This window comes from Bubalus kerabau, chromosome 9 (assembly GCF_029407905.1).
Source record: "Bubalus kerabau isolate K-KA32 ecotype Philippines breed swamp buffalo chromosome 9, PCC_UOA_SB_1v2, whole genome shotgun sequence".
Taxonomy (NCBI): Eukaryota; Metazoa; Chordata; class Mammalia; order Artiodactyla; family Bovidae; genus Bubalus; species Bubalus kerabau.
In genome coordinates, this window is record NC_073632.1 from 74,270,333 (window position 1) to 74,292,133 (window position 21,801).

At 34.5% G+C, this 21,801-nt stretch overlaps 1 protein-coding gene across 4 annotated transcripts in view; it reads right to left on the reverse strand.

The window, feature by feature from the left end:
- PTPRK (protein tyrosine phosphatase receptor type K) overlaps positions 1-21,801 on the reverse strand; it is a 635,100-nt gene that overhangs the window by 229,781 nt on the left and 383,518 nt on the right. For all 4 annotated transcript variants that reach the window (XM_055535594.1, XM_055535592.1, XM_055535593.1 and 1 more), the window contains exon 7: positions 8,532-8,825. In XM_055535594.1, coding sequence (XP_055391569.1) covers positions 8,532-8,825 — 294 coding nt within the window. The remainder of the gene's footprint in view (positions 1-8,531; positions 8,826-21,801) is intronic.

Here is a 21,801-nt window from a genome sequence, read left to right on the forward strand (position 1 = left end):
AGGCAGATTCTTTACTGCTGACCACTGGGGAAGCCTGTGGTTTATACACAGGTTGGTGGAAATGGAAAAGGATGGAAAAAATCACCCTTATAGCAATTATTAGCTATAAGGCCGTATCTTGTATGAAGACATTTAAGATCAAAATGTGAAATTCTAAGATGATAATATCATCTTCAGATTTTCTTAAGAGTAAAGTTAAATTAAGAAAATAATGAGATACACCTTTACAAAGTAATTTTTTCCATTTGTGATATTATATAGAATGACCAACACTCTTCAAAAATGGTAATTAAAACTATAATGATTCAAAATAAGTGAATTCCCAAAACAATAATCTGTACTCCTCCCCATCAAACGTTCCCAAGGAAAATGGGGCTGCAATATTTTTTGCCAAATCCTGATTTTAAAAATTTTACTTTTTATTCCAAAGGGAAAAAAAAGTATAATTCAAAGGAGGAATTAAACAGACAGTGACAACTGAAGACAGAGAAAGAAAATCATGTTAAAAAGGAATAAAATCAAGAACCATTCTACACACCAGTGTAACCACACTGGCACCACTGAAGACCAACATAATCCACAGTTTCTTAACTCTACCTGCACGGGTTTCTTCTTCAGACGTTCTTACCTTATTATCATTTGACACTATTAATACATTTTTATTTCTATTTCTACTTCCTAATATCAACTAAAAGACCTAGGACCAGAGGGGATATCCAGGATATTTAATAGAACTGATGCTGTTACTCAAATCATTTCCACTTGTCAGGTTTATTGCATAATTCAATAAAAACAAATGAAGTCAATAAAGAGTACTCAATGACACTGTTGACAGACTCAGCATGTAGTAAAGTACTGTGGATAAACTAAAAGAGGTCATTTTTACTGGTAACCAAATGCTTTCTAGCAGCCAAATAAGTCAAAAGAAGACAATTTCAAGCTGCAAGCAACCCAACTCTATTTAGTTAATGACACAGCTAGAAGAAAATGTGCCATGAAGTGTATGTATAGTTAATGGTAGATCCCATGCCTGAGAAAAACCAAGATGGGCAGTGGAAAAGAGCATTTCATATTTGTTCAACTTTCATCAGTTTTAGGCTGGGGGTTCCCAGCATTATAGACCATTAGCAGAGTTAACAGAAGGTGATGATATTATGTTAATCTCTCTCTCCCTGGAAATTTAACATTTCTATAATCCATGAAACACAGAGAATCAAAAGCAACTACACAACAAATACTTTGACAACATGAATTAGGAACGTGAATTATATTTTCAATATAATACCTCCATCTGTGCATATAGTTCCTATGTGTTAATAGAATAGGAAAAAGAGAAGGCATATTGTCCTTATGGTGATTACTGGCCTAACATTGTTTTATGCATTATTTCACAGTTAAGGAATTAGGGATAAGGCTTAGAGAAGTGTTAATCCAGCTGTGTTTAGAAAACAGTGATAGTGTTTTCAAACTTATTGCCTGAGAACAATTGTTTTGGGGTCAAAGATTAATCTTCTCATCTCTGGAGTTCCAAAGTGCTTTATATTTTTATTATATCACTTAGTATGCTTGCAGTTGAGCTATTCCAAATCCTGAAAGATGATGCTGTGAAAGTGCTGCACTCGATATGCCAGCAAATTTGGAAAACTCAGCAGTGGCCACAGGACTGGAAAAGGTCAGTTTTCATTCCAATCCCAAAGAAAGGCAATGCCAAAGAATGCTCAAACTACCGCACAATTGCACTCATCTCACACTCTAGTAAAGTAATGCTCAAAACTCTCCAAGCCAGGCTTCAGCAATATGTGAACCGTGAACTTCCTGATGTTCAAGCTGGTTTTAGAAAAGGCAGAGGAACCAGAGATCAAATTGCCAACATCCGCTGGATCATGGAAAAAGCAAGAGAGTTCCAGAAAAGCATCTATTTCTGTTTTATTGACTATGCCAAAGCCTTTGACTGTGTGGATCACAATAAACTGTAGAAAATTCTTCAAGAGATGGGAATACCAGACCACCTGATCTGCCTCTTGAGAAATTTGTATGCAGGTCAGGAAGCAACAGTTAGAACTGGACATGGAACAACAGACTGGTTCCAAATAGGAAAAGGAGTTCGTCAAGGCTGTATATTGTCACCCTGTTTATTTAACTTATATGCAGAGTACGTCATGAGAAACCCTGGGCTGGAAGAAGCACAAGCTGGAATCAAGATTGCTGGGAAAAATATCAATAACCTCAGATATGCAGATGACACCACCCTTATGGCAGAAAGTGAAGAGGAACTCCAGGCAAGAACACTGGAGTTGGTTGCCATTTCCTTCTCCAAAGCATGAAAGTGAAAAGTAAAAGTGAAGTCGCTCAGTCGTGCCAGACTCTTAGTGACCCCATGGACTGCAGCCTACCAGGCTCCTCTGTCCATGGGATTTTCCAGGCAAGAGTACTGGACTGGGTTGCCACTGCCTTCTCCAGCTTCTGCTGCTAAGTAACTTCAATCATGTCTGACTCTGTGAGCCCATAGACGGCAGCCCACCAGGCTCCCCCGTCCCTGGGATTCTCCAGGCAAGAACACTGGAGTGGGTTGCTATTTCCTTCTCCAATGCATGAAAGTGAAAAGTGAAAGTGAGGTCGCTCAGTTGTGTCCGACTCTTTGTGATCCCACGGACTGTAACCTACCAGGCTCCTCTGCCCATGGGATTTTCTAGGCAAGAGTACTGGAGTGGTTGGCCCGCATACTTGAAATTTAAATCAAACAATTAAAGTAAGCTAGTTTTTAAAATCCCTTTAATGAAAAGAACTTTCTTGATTATTAGAAATGACAATATTTTCTAAGAGTTTATAGATTTTTCATTTCTGATCTAAAATAAGAGAGACATGCTGCAGAGCAGATTACAGTCAGTATAATTAAAATTATAAGCATGTGTTCATTGCTGTTTCTACTCCCAGTCTTTCCTAAGCTCTAACTCCTCTTCCACAGAGATGAAAAGATCTTTCTAAAAGCAAATCCAGTCGTGTCAGTCTGCTTCTTAAAAACAACAGAAGAGCAGTCTGGGTTATGTTAACCCTGGCCACATCCCACCCAGAGCTTCAATTCTACCACAGCTCAGAGTCAGCCAATGCTCCATCTATTTTCAGAACCCCCCAAAACTCAGCAATGTTTATAACTGGGATAAACATGTGATTCCCCCATTTTTTTGGTCTATTTTCTGTTGTTTCTGCTTTAAAAACTCATAGTCAATTTTAAGATCCAGCTTAAAAGCCATCCTTTCCTGGTGACAGCTTCTCTAAAACACTTTCTTGAAAAGGAGGAAGAAATTCTTCCTCTAAACTCCTTTCACTTTGCATTTTACTCTTTGTTTATGAGGCTGTCCCTTGTGACTACTAGGAACTGAAGTGCAAGGAACTGCTTGTATAGCTTAGAAGACTTAGTATATAACCCAGTGTTGTTAACAAACAAAAAAGCCAACAGAATTTTCTCTGAATAGATAAATGTCTTTCAAACAAATATTCCCTATAGAATCTGAAAACCAGTATCACTTATTACTCACTAAGAGAGAAAAAAAAATTTTTTTAAGGGTTTTACCCTTTTAGATTTTTAAACAAATGGAAGAAATGTTGTTTTCTATTACTTTTCTTATGGCTTTTTATCTTTGTATTATTTGACTTCAATAATAACCTTTTAAAATTCAAAAATAATAAAGAATTCATATAAAGATCATATATAAGAAATCAATAAATTTCAAAAAATTTTAAAACAAACCCTGATAAAAATCTTTAATTGAAATAAAATAGTATGGCATCCTTACACTGATAAACCATACCAATTCTTACAGAGTTGTTTATTTAATTTAGTTTTTGTTTAACTGCAAGGCTGAGGTTCAGTGATGAATAGCTGTGACTGGTAACTATCTTTGACCACAATAAAAATCAACATATGGTTCCATTTTGCTGATGATACCACAGCCAAAAGGCCAAAATTTAATTCCATACTTTGCTGTTTCTGGTGTATGCCTGAGTATTGTTTTGTTTTCTTCCATTTTGGACTTAGGAGAGAAAAAGCAGTTTGAGTAAATGCTTACATTTAAAATACGACACACTCTTTTTTCACTGCTTCATAGATCTACATGTTTCAAAGAAAACTGCCAAGAGCACTGAACTTCAATATAAGAGTAGAGAGTAGCTTTCCCAACTGTGTAAATATATTACGTTATGGACACCCTGAACTCTTGACCTTCCCTATAAAGGAGATGCTTCTAAAATGTCAGTTAATCATAAAGCAGTGCCACAATAGGTTACCCAGAAGCAGAAGGCAATTTAAAAGAGCAATTTTAACATGCAATTGCCAAAACATGCAATGCAGACAATTTCTGATGATGGCATATTTTATTTCCATTTAATAAGAGAAAGAGAAAACTGTATTTTCTCAGCTTCTATACCAGATGGCATACCCAGGGGAAATAGACACACTGAAAAAACAAGTGTGCTTTCTTTGATTGTTCAATGGAGTTTTTGAATTACTTCCCATTTAAGACAACTTCACATTTATACATTTTTTAAAATGTATAAAATGCTTGAAAAAGCATTATGTGAATAATAACATGGGTCAGGCTGTAAGCTAACAGTGAAGTAATCATACCCTCAGGCACAAAGAGAAGCATGAGGCAAGCAGAGCTGGCTAAGCCACCAGAGGCTGTAATTACCACCTCTCCTAACTTGAGTGACCCTGAAGCAGGTAATCGTACTTACCAAATGATTTTAACGTACTTCAGAAGGAAAACAAAGAAATGCTTTGGCAACTAGGCAGAACATTTTCAGAAAAGGATAGAGTAAAACATATTTTACACTTCTTTACCTGTGTAAAATATTTCAAAGAGTGTATACTTGAGTGTTAAGCACACTAATCAATTGTGCTTTCAATAAAACTGAAATTGCAGATATTAAGCTATGTTTTCTCAAGGAATAATTCAGCCATGCAGATTCTATTTTATAAAAATGTACATCCCTCCCAGATACCATACTTTCATATATCCATGCTACATTCTTCTGAAGGGGGGAAAAATGCCCATAGTAGGAGCAAGAGGGGAAAGAATTCAGTTTTTCAAGTACCAGAAAATAGGTATGAGCCCTGGTTGCCCAGTTGGCTGAAGGTTAGACAAATCATTGCTTTTTACTTTGTTTTTCCTAAGTCTTACATTCACCAGCTACAAAACTGGGATAATAATATCCAAGTAATTATAAGGCAACATCAGTCAATACTGAATTATGAAAATCTACACTTCATAAATAAAACCAACTCATTAACTTGCTGTAAAATAATTTATTGACAGATTTCTGCCAAGAAAAAAAAAATTACTATTGCCAGAAGTAAAATTTAAAAGGCTTCACTACATTAAAATGGAGTTTTTAAGATAGTAAATATAAACTAATTACTCTCTGATAGGTATCTAGTAGTCAAGGATTGTTCCTCTGTGATAAACCAAAGTAAAAAAATAAGAATTTCTGAGAGGCAGGAAGTCATCATCACCCTATTTGTTACTTATAAAAAATTCATGTGAAATTGATATAAGACACACACATAGAGCTAAAAAAATTTATACTTATCTTCAAGGCTTCTTGGTGGTCTAACAGGTAGAATGCATTAAAATAGCTATTTCAAAACAAAAGTATGCAACCAGATGATACTAATGGTAAAACATTACCCTACAACATGGCATTCGACTAGTATTTCTTAAAATGGAATGGTTTACAGAAACAATATTCAGAGTTTACACAATTTAATGGAATTAGATGAGAACCTCTCCAAAAGTTATCTTTGTCATCTCAAAGGGATTATTTTCCCAGATTATGAAGAATTTTTGTACTAAATATCAGAGAATATCATAGTCAGCATAAGTTGTGTTCTATTCTGTTGCTACAAAACACCAGACTGAGGCCAGTGATGATACTCACGCTGGTAGGGTCTGAAGGCTCTTAAACTTGGGGAAAGAACTCTTGAAGAGGGGAAGTAGATGGACATCATAATTTTAACCTATACTGACTGTATTTAGATATGTGATGTTCATCAGTTATACCCAACTTCTGCTTTTCAGAGATTTAAAAGCTAATAGAACATCTAATTCCATAAGTTTTCCCTCTTTTGCTAATAAGAGAGCATGATTAGTAGACATTCCTATAAAACAGTAACCATAGTTTCTCTCCAGTCTACAATGTACTTGAAAATCTAGTCTATAAGATTTTATACCATAAAACCTACATCAAACACACCTATGAGAACATTAGTAAATTAATAAAGATATGTGACAAAGACTCACCACATGTGGAAGATAGTTTCAAAAACAAACTTTTTTATGGTTGGAAGTAAAACTGCAAATGAATGAGCTTCATACCATTTTATGCCACAGAACCCACAAATTAAATGTTTTTCACATATCAAAAATAGACCAATATAATTTAAAAATGTCAAGACATTTATAAATTTGAAAGCAGCTATGAGCGTAAGTTATTTTTACTCTGTCCCCTCCCACAGAGATAAGGTTATTCTCAAAGTAAAATACCTCAAAGCACTTTACAGTCATATTTTTACTTATTTCAGCTCAATAGGCATTCTGAACATAAGCATTTAACAGGGATAAATCAATGTTACTCAAAATGTTGTTTCCATCCACTTAATACAGCATAACTAGCCCCAAAACACAATTTCATTTATTTTCAATTTCCATTGGCCTTCAGACCAATGACCAATTTCAAATAATTTCTAGTTTAAAAATTACATTATATTAACAATCCATTGTGTGGTACTGCTAATTTTTAAGGATCTATTTTGGTAAAAAATAAGGCAGATGAGATATTTAAAAGAAAGAAGTCTGGGCCCAGAAATCAAGAGGAAGCTCACTTGAATAGTAAATTAACATTTATTACTTTTGTTTGTATATACCTTGTAAGGATTAAATGTAAAGGGAGAGAAAGGTAATTTTATCAGAAAATATGTGTGGATAATTTCTCCAATAAAACAGACCCCACCATTCCTCATTTTATGTTACCACTCGATATTAATTTTGGAAGAGTGAGTCACTTCTCAGTTTCCATATTGCTTCCTTTTTAAATTATTTCTCTGACTAGTTGAGGTTGTAGAGTCAACTTGCTTTTCCCCACAGGAAATTCATCTACTACAATAAGAATAATTTGTCACATTACTTAAAATGAAAAGAGTTAGCTGTACTGAAAATGTGAAAAGCAAATTGTGTGATTTAGGCTGAGCCTCAGAGACTTACCTAATGTCTTCAGGATTAAACTATTTTCCAACCACAGGATAAACATATGACACAATCAGCAAATTAGAAAACTCTCTATTGTCTAAATCTGAGACTAAAAATTCAGCAGTGAAGCTTCCTACTAGTGAGCATCTTTAAATATTTATATAGGAAATATGTAAATATGAATATATAAAATGAGTCAGAATAAAATATTTTTAGGGATGGCAATACATTAGGTAATTGCATGAATTTTACTTTAATGTTAGATCAGTACTCTTGGTGGGTAGCCTCAGAATATTGTAACTGTTAAACAGATGTCAAAGAAACAAAAGACACATTACAGGCATTTACATTTTCATAGATCCCTATGGTCTTAGTTTTCAATTTTCAGAATCTAAATCTTTAAATGTTCAAGACATACAGACCTATGAATTAACTCTGCAGGTGTTTCAATATAATGATTAACATAAAAAAAAATCTCTTTCAACTAAATTAAAAAATTAAACTATTTTCAACAATAAAACAATAAAATAAATAGTATAATAAAAGTGCAGTCAATAAATTAGACAATAAAACTTTCCAGTGGATTTAATAAATAGCTAATGATTTTTCTCATTATAATAATACGTTGCAATAAGGAACAGGATGCATGTTTATACAGTACTTTTTATTTCACTTTTCATTATTTCTTAGTGTTTTCTCCATATGCTATTATTTTCGCCACTCTGTTTTAGGCATGAGGAAGACAATACAAGCTTTAAAGACTTAAGAAAAGCCCCTGTATTTTACAGCTGGGTTTCAAGCTGCTGCGTTAATCCCCAACAAAATTTTCTGAATAGACTTTATTCAGGATTGACTCAAAGTAACTTTTCTTATGCGTATTATCAGATACAGCCTCTGCACTGACCATAACAAAATTATCAAGAAAGACAATTTGCACATAGTAGAAAGGTACTCAATACTTGCTTAAACTGTGAAGGTTTTCTTTCTCAATAATGCATTCACTGGCATCAGTCAGAGATTTTGGGCTAAATACAAGAAAGCTGAGCAAAATTACCATGCAAGAAAAGACTGTAGATTCATAACAGTAATAATAAAGAAACATTCACACTGCCCTTAAATCAGTCAAATTTATGACATAATTAAGGCTACAATTTACCAATACTCTGGAAATCTTAGAATAATATGACTAATTATGTAACAAATAATTAGAATTTTTAATATTGGAAGAATATTATGTCTTATGCTAGATTCCTTCACTAGGCCGAGTAGCCTGCTCTTCAGTCTTACCTGCACATTTGGTTCTGGTGATTAGTGGAGGTCCTGGAAGCCCCGTTCCACCTTCACCTGGTCTTGTAAGTAGAACACGGATCTCATATTCGGTATCTGGATCCAAATGCCATAATTTATAAGTTGGCGCATTGACTGCATGGGTTTCTGTCCAGGAACCTGATGTCATTCGGTACTCCACTTCTTTCAGAATAATAGGACCATCGCCAATGATGGAGTTGGCATTTAGCTGAATCAGCAAGTATGTAGGCCCAACGCCTAGTAGCTGGGGAGGAGCAATGGGTCTCGGTGGTTCTAGGAGAGACGGATGAACAATCTTATTAGCTAAAAACCCAAAAGACTATAATGCATGGATATACTTATATCTCTTGAATTCTAAAGGTTTAAGGACTATTCTATTTAGGAGTTCATAATAAATATTTAAAAGAAAACTGGGAATGAGTGGTCTGGAAACTTTACTTTTAAAGAGCAAATATTTGCAAGATGGGATATGACCCTTTTACCACGTTTTTTTTTTTTTTTTTTTTAATTAAAAACATGCCTCTCCAGGAGATAAATTTGTTAAGACACAGTAACCAAGGGAAATAAAAAGAAAATATTTAGAGATAGATAGCTCTGATTAACTACTAAACACAGTACACATTAACATTCTTGAGGAACTAGGATCTTGACAAATCTCCAAATTAATGAATACTGCTATAACTAATTATTTTGTTCATAAAATATGTCCAAGTCATGTTTTTGTTCCTGCTGTTTTTTGTTGTTTTTTTTCTTTAACTTCTGCAGACTTCTTGCAGATGAAATGAAAAGAAGGCATAGCAACGTTGAACTCAGGAGCTGGTGCCAAGTGTTGACTTGTTTCCATATATCTATCTCTCAATATAATAAACTGAAATTGACAGTGAGGCAAAATCACAAATCATTACATATCACTGGCCTTTGGGAGGAGCATGTGATAAAGCAATGCATCAAATATTAAACTCAAATGTCAAAGGTACACTGCAATTTAATCTTGAATACCTTAGAAAGAAACTTTGGGAAACAATGTATCAATTGTTGAACTTATGAATATAATAAATAATGAATTAGGGAACTATTTCCCCTGAACAACAATACAGGTGAAATTTGATACTGAACTTTATGAAAGATCCCATAGCTTTAGCTCTGTCCATATGAATTCTAATTAGTACACTGCAATCAGGTGGAAGCTTCTTTAAGTCTCAGAAAGAACTTTTCTTGGAGATCCAAAAGACTTTAAGGGAAAGTGTTAATCTATTGTTTCAAATGTGTTTTTTTTAAAAAGTTAAAGCAAATTATATGAAGAAAAGCTATTAAATGCAACCACACAATCCTCTTGGAGTCCACCCCTTCATCTCAAGGAGAAGACGCAGATAGAAACAAGAAAATACAGCTGATATTTTTTTAAACTGGATTTCCTATTTTAATGGCAATGAATGCTTATAATACAACACTGGGAAAAAAAAATAAAAAAAATAAAAACGTATACTTCTGGTACAGATTTCCAGTTGTAGCCCAGAATTTGCTTTTAAACTCCAATGTGTAGTTTCCACCTTATGAACCCTTGTCTTAAAAACATCCCTAACATGAGGAATAAATCAAGCTGGACTAAATCTCTATACAGGTTAATTTTCAAGAATCTTCCTCCAAAATTCATATGACAAATATTTATTGAGTAATTACTAACTGCAAAGCTATTCTACACATTGGGTATTCATATAACATGGCAAGGGAGAAATAATATATCAGCAAATTCATCATTTTAAATTGAGAGTTATGTAGAAAATAGATACTGAGATTAAAAATATCAGATGTTGGAGGGAGAGGTACCTAGTGAGTAACACTAGTTTTTTTTTCTGCCCAAATGACTTGAAGAATATAAATTCAGTCACATCAAGAATCATCATTTACACAACAGCTTTCAAACTAGTTATAAGTAAAATCATATAAACTTGTGCTTCACTACTGCTCCTGTTTAAAGTGAAAATAAAGCTCAGATTAAGATTATTTATATTCTATATAAACTAGTATTGTAGTGTAGTCACTTAGTCATGTCTGACTCTTTGCAATCCCATGGACTGTAGCCTGCCAGGCTCCTCTGTCCATGGAATTTTCCAGGCAAGAATACTGGAACGGGTTGCCATTCTCTTCTCCAGGGGATCTTCCCAACCCAGGAATTGAACCTGGCTCTCCTGCCTCGCAAGAAGATGCTTTACCGTCTGAGCCACCTGGGACCATGAGCTTTGTAAACTGCTTACATTTAAAATTATTACTATTTCTTATAGAAAGGTAGTGCTTAACACCTGATTTATAAATTTTAAGTACAAAATCTCTAATGGTTTGAAAATTCTTTTCAACAGCATATATTCAAAATTGGGTATAGGGTGAACTAATATTTACAAATTCACAGTTCATTGAGAAGCTACAGAAGAAAAAGTCTAAATAATACCAAAATAGTTTAGAATTTTCATGTATCAGCTAAACAAAATAAAGCTGGACAATTCATACCATGAAATTTCAGCAACTAGTCTAACAACTTTTATATTTCAAGTTTATAAAAGTTTTGGTAGACAAAGAGAGAGTTGATATATTTTCTAAATCTTAAACTAAAATGAAACTGAATAGAGAAATGAATGTAATAGAAAAAATGCAAATATCTTACCAGACTATCTAAATGTTGCACATATTTTAAGAAGCAGTCTGTATTTTGCGAATAAACTGAGCTGCCTCATATCTGTAATGTTTGTTTTCATTCCAGATGGCTCATGTACTGGCTAATTTAAGTAGGAAATGATACTAAATTCACAGCTTGCTGGGATTCTAACCCAGAGCAGCAATGCCTCACTGATATCACAGCTGAATGATAACGTGCAGAGGTCTGATATTTTACATGATGGAATAATTTGCCAAATGAATCATACATAACAAACATTGGGATTAATCTATAAATTTATGGGTAGGGTGAAACCTGACCTAATAAGTGTACATTGAATATAAAACCTCAACCATCACAACTCTGCATATTATTGTCATGGAAATAAAGGAGAAAACAAAAGAGGAGAAAAGAAGAGGAAAGCTACAACAAAACATATATTAGAAACAAGTGAAAAAGTAAAGCATAATGTTTCTTCTATCATTTCTACCTTTAAAGAAATGACATGTTCAGGAAAATGAAATTTAAAGTCAAGAGATCTAGTTTTTAAAATGCATACACTATTAGCTGAGTAGACCTGCACATGTTATTATTATAATCTCCTCATTGGCACACTAGGCATAATTTTAAGAATTTTAAAAGACTTTACATTTCTAAGGCATGTCAACAAGCCCTATATTTGATGCTGTTTTGCTTTGTTTTGTTTCTGCCAAGGAGCATATAAATTTTAAACCTGAAAATTAATATTCAACACTAGTGTTTTGTGTACATAAAGAACTGAGTTTGATGTAATCAGGTTCTTGGACCAAAGAGGCCAATAATTCACTCTGATCAGTGTTACATCTCACTTACTATGGTCAAGTCAAGAAAAGGGCAGTCCAGTAATCAAAGCACTAGCTCAAATTTGGAACTGTGGCAATATTCAGAGAGGCTTAAAAACATATACACTGATTAAGAGCATGATTATAAGTGAAACCTAACATTAATGAGACTAATATACCAATACATATTAAATTTTATGTTGGAGGTAAAAAGTTGCCTCATATTAGCATATGCATTTTGGGTTTAGCCCCTTGAGAACAAGGAGGCTTATTTATAAAATCTCTATTCATTTCAATAAATTATGCATGAATTTTAATCAGTTAGCAAATGAACAAGTAATTGTTCTGCAGAACAATATTAATATTCTTCATAACTTAATACACTATCAGACCCAGAGGTGCGGTGTGAATAAATCCCAATTGTACACTAGGTATCAACTGAAGCGTGCAATCCCCAAAATACAAGATAAACTTTGCCGATGTTACCAATTAACTTTCAATTAATGACTTATATTCATTATTCTAGAGTTAAACCTATTATAAAATTGCAATTATACATTCAAATTGCTTTATTTGTTTTCTTATTTCAAATAATTTTTAAAAGTGTCTTGGAATCAAAGTAACTCATTATGAAAGAATATTCTCATTCAATTATTCCTATTACAATGCTATTTACAAACAGACATGTCACTTATCAACACTGAGTTAATAAAATGCAAAGTCAGAAGTTGAAGCTATGAAGCCAGAAAAAGTCACTCAACAAAGTAAATATCAAAGCAAATGACACTTCTACATTTGTCCTTTCAAATAAATACATTAAATACCTCTCAATCCTATATCCTTCCACATTGTTTTGTTTACTTGTCAGAGAAGGCTTGATAAAAAGTATCTTGAGATAAGCCTTCTCATTATAGAAGCAGGCAATAAAAATGCCTTTGTCTCTTAAGACTGTTGTAACAAATTACCACAAAAGTGTGGGTTTAAAATAACTGAAATTTATTCTCTCATGATTCTGGAAGCCAAGTGTTCCAAATCAGAATCACTGGGTCAGAATTAAGGTGGTACCAGGACATACTTCCTCCAAAGGCTCTAGGGCAGAATCAGTACCTTGCCTTTTCTAGTATCTCCTAGCAGCTGGTATCCGGTGGCTTGTGGCTACATTACTCCAGTCTCTATTTCACAGTTCACACTGCCTTTTCCTCTTCTCTCTGTAGCCAAATCCCTCCAATCCTCTACTTATAAGGGATTCCCCAGGCAAGAATAATGGATTGGGTTGCCATTCCCTTCTCCAGGCAATCTTCCTGACCCAGGAATCGAACCCAGGTCTCCTGCATTGCAGGCAGATTCATTACCGTCTGAGCCTCCAGGGAAGGTATTTGTGATTATATCCACATGCAGAATCCACATGAATAATACAAAATACTATCTCCATCTCAAGACTTTTGCTTAAACACACCCCCAAAGACAGTTTATCCAGATACGGTAATAGTCATTGTTCAGTCGCTCAGTTGTGTCCGACTCTTTGGACTGCAGCACATCAGGCTTCCCTGTCCTTCACCATCTCCCAGAGTTTGCTCAAAGTAGTCATGGGTTCCAGAGATTAGGATCTTAGATTTTTGGTATCATTTTCAGCCTATCACAGACATGGATTATGAACTCATTCGTACTCCTGGGAGATGTCACAACTCTACCTTTATTCTAGTTGGTAGGAAGCTAGCAAAATAATTCTCCTAGGATATTTCCTAGCTATGTTCAGAACAGTCAAAATTATTTTTAAGAGGCAATAATTTATCCACATTGCTTTTTCCTTGCTATTTATTTTTTAAAGGAAATGAAAATATAGAGGATGAAAATTATTACTGGAAATGGCTACAAGAGTCAATGTTCCCTTTCTATGTCTAAATTCCTATAAAAATACAATTAGAATATTTGCCTTGGAGTTATTTATTTGCTATCATTTGTTTACTTAAATGAACGATCAATTCAAATCAATATTATTCTACTCCTTTATCATTCCTCTTATTAAAATTTTGACCCAGTTATAGTTTAAAAAGAAAACTTTACTAGTTCATGCTTCATTTTGTCTAATTTTCTTCCACATCACCTATTAAATGCTCAAGTAAATGGAAAAGAACATTAACGACAAACGCAGGAAGAATAACATCAATATACAAAATAACACAAGCTTTTATTTATCAGCTACCCTATGACAGTTTTAAATGATCTTAAATTATGCCTCAAAAGGATAACAATATAATTTAATGGTATTGACTGTTTCAAGAAATTTGAAATAACACTGATGAACAGAAGATGGCCTTTCCTTCCATAAGAAATGGAAAGCAGGTTACAGATAATAAAAGCATTGCTAGGGGGCATTTGATATCACATAAATGGCAACATAATTCGTCTCATTGTCTCCTAAGATATAAAAACATGAATTAAACAGTTGAAAGTGTTTTGATGTATAATATGGAACAAAGTTTCTCATGCAGTCACATTTTATAAACTGTAATGCAAATATATTTATGAGAAGATTAATAGTTCTTTCATGATTTTCACTCTTATCACTGATACCTCAGATTTCCAATCCTAACGAATTCCTTAGGCAGCTGAATACCTCTCGATTCACTCTTTGGACTACTATCTCATGATATTTGCCCATATCAATTATGTAGTCAGTAAATTCTATGAATCATTTTTCAGATAAAGCACCATTTTAATTATGTTGACATATTTGTGCATTGAGAAAGTAAAAAAATTTTATTCAATATATTAAAATCCTTTTAAATCCAACAATCTAATGATAGATGTTTTCTTCAAATCCTATCATTCAGGTGGCTCATAAGCTTAAACTAGTCAAATAAAGTTAATGCTCAGACATCACAAAGTTTGGATGCTGCTAAATATGAGGTTCCTATGCCAGCATCTAGACCACATATCAATCAAAATAGGTTGTTGTTACCTATTATCATCTCCATGGAAATTACACATATGATAGGAAAGGAGTACATCAAGGCTGTATATTGTCATCATGCTTATTTAACTTATATGCAGAGTACATCCTGAGAAACGTGGGCTGGAGGAAGCACAAGCTGGAATCAAGATTGTGAGGAGAAATATCAATAACCTCAGATATGCAGATGACACCACCCTTATGGCAGAAAGTGAAGAGGAACTAAAAAGCCTCTTGATGAAAGTGAAAGTGGAGAGGGAAAAAGTTGGCTTAAAGCTCAACATTCAGAAAACGAAGATCATGGCATCCAGTCCCATCACTTCATGGCAAACGGATGGGGAAACAGTGGAAACAGTGGCTGACTTTATTTTTCTGGGCTCCAAAATCACTGCAGATAGTGATTGCAGCCATGAAATAAAAAGACGCTTACTCCTTGGAAGGAAAGTTATGACCAACCTAGATAGCATATTAAAAAGCAGAGACATTACTTTGCCAATAAGGGTCCCTCAGGTCAAGGCTGTGGTTTTTCCAGTAGTCATGTATGGATGTGAGAGTTGGACTATAAAGAAAGCTGAGCACCAAAGAATTGATGCTTTTGAACTGTGGTGTTGGAGAAGACTCTTGAAAGTCCCTTGGACCACAAGGAGATCCAGCCAGTCCATCCTAAAGGAAATCAGTCCTGAATATTCACTGGAAGGACTGATGTTGAACCTGAAATTCCAATACTTAGGCCACCTGATGCGAAGAGCTGACTCATTAGAAAAGACCCTGATGCTGGGAAAGATTGAGAGCAGGAGGAGCAGGGGACGACAGAAGATGAGATGGTTGCATGGCATCACCAACTCAATGGACATTGGTTTGGGTAGACTCCGGGAGTTGGTGATGGACAGGGAGGCCTGGTGTGCTGCGATTCATGGGGTCGCAAAGAGTCGGACACGACTGACAACTGAACTGAACTGAACTGAGGCTATGGAAAGAGTGTGTGCTGTGTCCCACTGCCCACCCTTATAAAATTTCACATACACAAAAAATCCTGAGAAGTGTGAAATAAACACCCATGATTTCACAGCTATAAGTAGGCAGTAATATTTTAGAATGAAAAAAAGGCAATTGAACAAAAAAGCCCTTTTTTAATGATATATATATATTTATTTATTTTTACTATGTATTTTTAAATCATCATTACTTACATCTATCTAAACAAAACTTTCTTCATTCTCCCCCAGCGGTTTTTCACTAATAGTAATTGTTCTAATGATTGAGGAGTGTTACTTGCTTTGAATTGGCTAGAGCCAAGATTACTTCAGAGAAGGCAATGGCACCCCACTCCAGCACTCTTGCCTGGAAAATCCCATGGACAGAGGATCTTGGTAGGTTGCAGTCCATGGGGTCGCGAAGAGTTGTACACGACTGCACGACTTCACTTTCACTTTTCACTTTCATGTATTGGAGAAGGAAATGGCAACCCACTCCAGTGTTCTTGCCTGGAGAATCCCAGGGACGGGGGAGCCTGGCGGGCTGCCGTCTATGGGGTCACACAGAGTCGGACACGACTGAAGCGACTTAGCAGCAGCAGCAGCAAGATTACTTGATCATGAAATTCATAGGATAGTCCCACAAAATGAAAAATCCTCCAGTCCAAAATACTATAGACTCCCCTAGAGAAACACTACAATGTGAAAAATAATTCCCCCTCACAAATCCAGGGGTTATACTTACCTAAAATTACATCATTTATATTTACATTGTTTCGTTTCTGGTGGTTCAGATGGTAAAGAATCCGCCTGAAATGCAGGAGAACCGGGTTCATTCTCTGGGTTGGGAAGAGCCCCTGGAGAAGGAACCCCACTCCAGTGTTCTTGCCTGGAGAATACCATAGATAGAGGAGCCTAGTGGGCTACGGGGTCATGAAGAGTGGGACATGACTGAGTGACTAAGCACACACACACACATTTACATTTCTCAAAAGAGTACTGGAGCAGTATTTTGAAGAGGGTGCAAACACTAAACGTGATCATTTATTCACACAGGCTTGACCATCGTCAATGAGGCACAGTTAAATGGGCATGTGAGTATGCAACTTACTCATCAACAACTGAACTGACATTTTTGGAAAGCCATATATCAAGAAGTAAAAATGTGTTAACAGACTAAAGTAATCCCACTTCTGGAAATTTAATGGAAAGAGACAATTAAACCTATATCTAAAGAGCAAAAAATTAAGCAATCAAAATTTTCTACAATAGGTAAATGATGACACAAATTATGGTATTTCAGTAGCCTTCCATCATATACTTCAAGAACACAAGTTGTGAAGATTATACAACAAATGTCAGGTGACATTTGAATGTTTAGTTTATTTAAGCTTTCATTTTAAAAGGTAAAAACTATATCCCTATTAATTAAAGAAAGAGACAGAGAAAAGAAAACCACTAACCACTACTATCATAAGGAAATATACCAAATAGCTAATCACAGTGATTAGGGAACTATGAGACCACAGATTATCTTGCTCTTTCTTTTTTCTCTATTTTCCAATAAATTTTGTAACATGCTCATCAAACTTTTTCACCCTTACATTCCCAGTCTCTGTTGCAGTGCCTAAGTTCAGTAATTCACTACAGAATGAGTGGTTGACTTAAGAACACCTTGAAAAAAAAGTCATCCATATCACTGTAAGAAAAATTTATCCATATAAATTCTGTCTATTCCATACCAGAAGACACAGACTGCCACTTCAGTGTCAGAACCATAATTTGGAGTTGGCAATAGTAAAACTTTGTGTGTTTATTTATAAATTTGCTTAATTTATTTTTGGATAATGAAATGAAGTCCTCAAAACGTAAGATTTACCACCTTGAGCTCTGAACCATGTAGCTAGCCAATTGCTCTGACAATGATACATGACACCTACAAAATGTTACTATTTAATTAAAGGAGTTTGTTGACTGGAACAAAAGAACACTTTCTAGGCAATTGCTTAGTGACCAAGTGGCATCAAATGGTTTATCCACCTTGTAAAAAAAAAAAAAGGCATAGCTGCAAACCTATATACTAATTCCTTTTTGTCTTTTTTTTTTTAATTTAATTTTATTTTTAAACTTTACATAATTGTATTAGTTTTGCCAAATATCAAAATGAATCCGCCACAGGTATACATGTGTTCCCCATCCTGAACCCTCCTCCCTCCTCCCTCCCCATACCATCCCTTCCTTTTTGTCTTTTAGTCAAATCAAGTAAACTTTTAAAAAAGATTTTCCATGTGAAGAAAAAATTCATATGTATATATATAAATTTGAATATAAAATACTTTATCAAATATACAGTTGCACTAATAATACCAGAATGTATACCAATAACTTGAGTTTCTTGAGCAAAAATTTAATTCAGGGTAGGAAAACATTTTGATATTAAATATGCCACTCCTCACATGAAAGTTATTTTGTCTTTCAATCCCTATGTGATTTTGCATTCATTTTTTTTTAACTGCAAGGTCTGTGGAATTATAGTATTTAATCTCAGTGACATGGCTCTTTCCTGCTGCCTAAAGTGCTGAAATAAGAAGAATCATTTCAGCAGCAAAACTGCAAATTTTGCATACTGAATTTCATATCCTGTATATTACCATGGCATTTTATTCATCTAGATTTGAAAACACTGCTGATAACTTTATTACCTGCTTGACCTAAAATGGCACAGTGGCAACACCCTGTTTGAGATCTGCCAGCAGAAACTAAAAAGAAAGTTAGGTTCATATTTAGGGTATAAGAAAAGGTGAATGGATTTTTAAAAGTAAAGTTTATTTGCTTTTTAGCCTATGTAACCTGAAACCGTGAAATAACTATAATTTTTATTTCCTTTTGTCCACAAACTATAATTAATATCTATGCAATGAATTGGTTCAGAATTATGAATTACTGCAATAATTCAACAACTTTACAAAAGATTCCATCAGTACCACAATCTGTATGGCATGGGAACAAGCCACATATGTTATGATGAAAATTATAGATCCATTTGATTGAGTCATAAACTAATACAGAATATTTCTCTTATGGCCATTTAATCTCTCATTTCAGCCTGATCAGAGCTCAAACTGTTCATGTGTTTCAGGGAAAGAACATCCAGCTGATTCCAAGAATAACAATCAGGTCAGTAGTAAAACTGGGAGAGTCTTCAACTCTTTGGCTCCCTCAAGTCTAGGGTTGTAAACAGGTAATCACATCACCATCAGTCAGCTTTACGAGGTAAGACAATAAAAAAATATATGGTAGGAGAAAGGAGGGGAACTGTGTTTAGCAATGATAATATACGTATGTCCCAGTAACACGTTATATATGCCTAGGATTCAAACAGGCCAAAGGATTTGGAGTAACGCCATTTATATTCCAAATCTAGAATATTAAATATTTTTAATCTTGTGAATCTAATAAAAATTTTAAAACTTATGAAATTAGAATATTCCAATATTTAATTATAACCAAACAACAAATGTAAGTTGGCCATCTTGATCCTTGGATTTAAATATTCTGTTGTGTTGACTAACTGTAATATAACACATAATAAGTATATGCTTCTTATGTTCTCATGAACTTTGTGATTATTTCAAGACAATTCAAAATGATGCATGAATTTTTTATGCATATGTAGCCAGCAACAGATGTCTTTTTTCATGTAATGACTTAGTCAAGTAAAAAAATCAGAGATACCATTCAGTCCCTTCACTCAATGACTGTAAAATCTGACTTTATTTACCCTTATTAATATTTACCCATTATTTCCACATGACTCTGGAAGGTACAGTGTGCCATTTTTCAGCCAGGCATATTCCAGTGTACATGTGATATAGTCACTTTATGAAAAACAATTTGTGATGACATAGTAAAAAAATTAAATAAGACTTCAGTGCTATAGACAGTTCCTCTAGATAATAGGCTTTATGAATTCACTACTAGCTCCAGCATAGTCATAATTTTAGGATGCTTTTCAGTTCAAAAAGCATAAACTGTCAGAGACTTTCAAAGTCTTCACATCAAAGAAACTGTCATTCATTAGCTAATACAGACTCAAGTCAATTTTGTAGTGTAAAGATTCCCAGTATACATTCATTTAAAAGGACAAATGATGCAAATTAGCAATTATGGAACATTTCTTCAATTTTGATGTTAAACAAAACAAAAAACAATTATGTGTCCTATGGAGGTAGATGCCCTTGGTTAAATGAGAAGAAAGCAAAGCTTTAACATGATGCGGTCAGTGACTTCAGATGGACTATCCCTGATGTCAACTAGGATAAGGGTCAGGGGATTTGAAAAGGGGACCAAAGGCCAGATTTCTGAACCTAGTCTCTGAACTAAGAAAAGTAGGTTTTATAGGTAACTCGAGTGTATAGGTATAATGATGAACAGAAGGGAGTGCCATAAAAACAGAGCCATCAATGTGATCACCATCCTTATTAACACATGGACTTTTAAATAAATATTTTAATCATCCAGTGCTATTAACATTCCTTAAGGGGCCCAATACCCCATCTCCATCAGTCAAAGTGCCATCAAAAATAAAATTACCACACCTACTTTTATAAACAGATGGAAATAGGGGGCAGACAGGAATAATTACAGATCTATGTGATAAAGTAAGGAGATAATGACACTTTAAAGACTAGTGTGACAGCTCAGCCAGCAAGAGACCTTTAATTTCCATTCATTCAACCACCCCTACTTCCACACCATAATGGGGGTGTATAGACATCCAGAATACCAAAATAAAGTATATTGTCTCAACATGAAGTATTAGAAGGCAGTCCAAGTTGTAAACCATCAGTGCAGAGCTAGAGAAAGTTTCTAAGAGTAAAATAAAGGGTGTTAAGTCCATAACTAATGCAGTAGCGTTGGGCTCTTCTTCCACGGCCACTGCTACTGACGAGAAACCTCCCTTTTCTACTTTGATAAATATCATGCCTTTTACAAACAAGGGCATGAAATGGCAACTGACCCAAACTGTTCATATATTCTTTCTGTGAACTTCAAATTCCCCACCCTTTTGCAATGTTAGCCAGATCAACTGAAAACTTGCTAGGGGGAAGAAAACAAGCATAAGTAAAATGTGCAAACATTTTCATAGGCACCAAAGAATCTTATAAACAGTACCTCTATCAGTGAAAATATGATTAAAAATGGGTAAGGAGGCCTTCTATTTTCAGTATTATAAAAAGAAGGAAAAACTACCACGCTTCTTTGGCATGCATTTTTGTAAAATGTTACACTTATAAAAGTTGATACTGCTGAGAGATCTTCCTGTTGCACCCAAAGTATACCATTTCTTATCCCAAAGCTGCAATACACTTATATTTTTAAATGTATGTCTATGTACATGTTCAAGTTTAAAATTAAGAATTTGACACTGGACAAAGGTTAAGAAAGATATTCATGAATCACAGAGCTATAGATGTGTTACTCCTGTAAGGCATTAAGATACATTTACAATGTAAAGGAACTAATTTGTGCCTGTATATGTTTATCTTGTTTCAAAAGTTATTTTTTTTTATTTTTTTAAAAGTTATTTTAATACATAAATCCAAACTATGTTAAATGAATCCTTTATTGATGATAAATGTACTTTCTCTTCTTAATAAAATAAAATGTTAATTAAATGATGAGAAAGGGGTCAAAGGTAAAGTCTATGTGCTCTAAACCATGGTACCCAACTGGGGGATATTCACATTACAGACAGAATGGCTAGGGTGGGGGAAACTAGACAGCTTTTGTTATTATCATGGTATTATAGACAACACAAGGAAAATGAAAAAAGGTATAAAATAATACA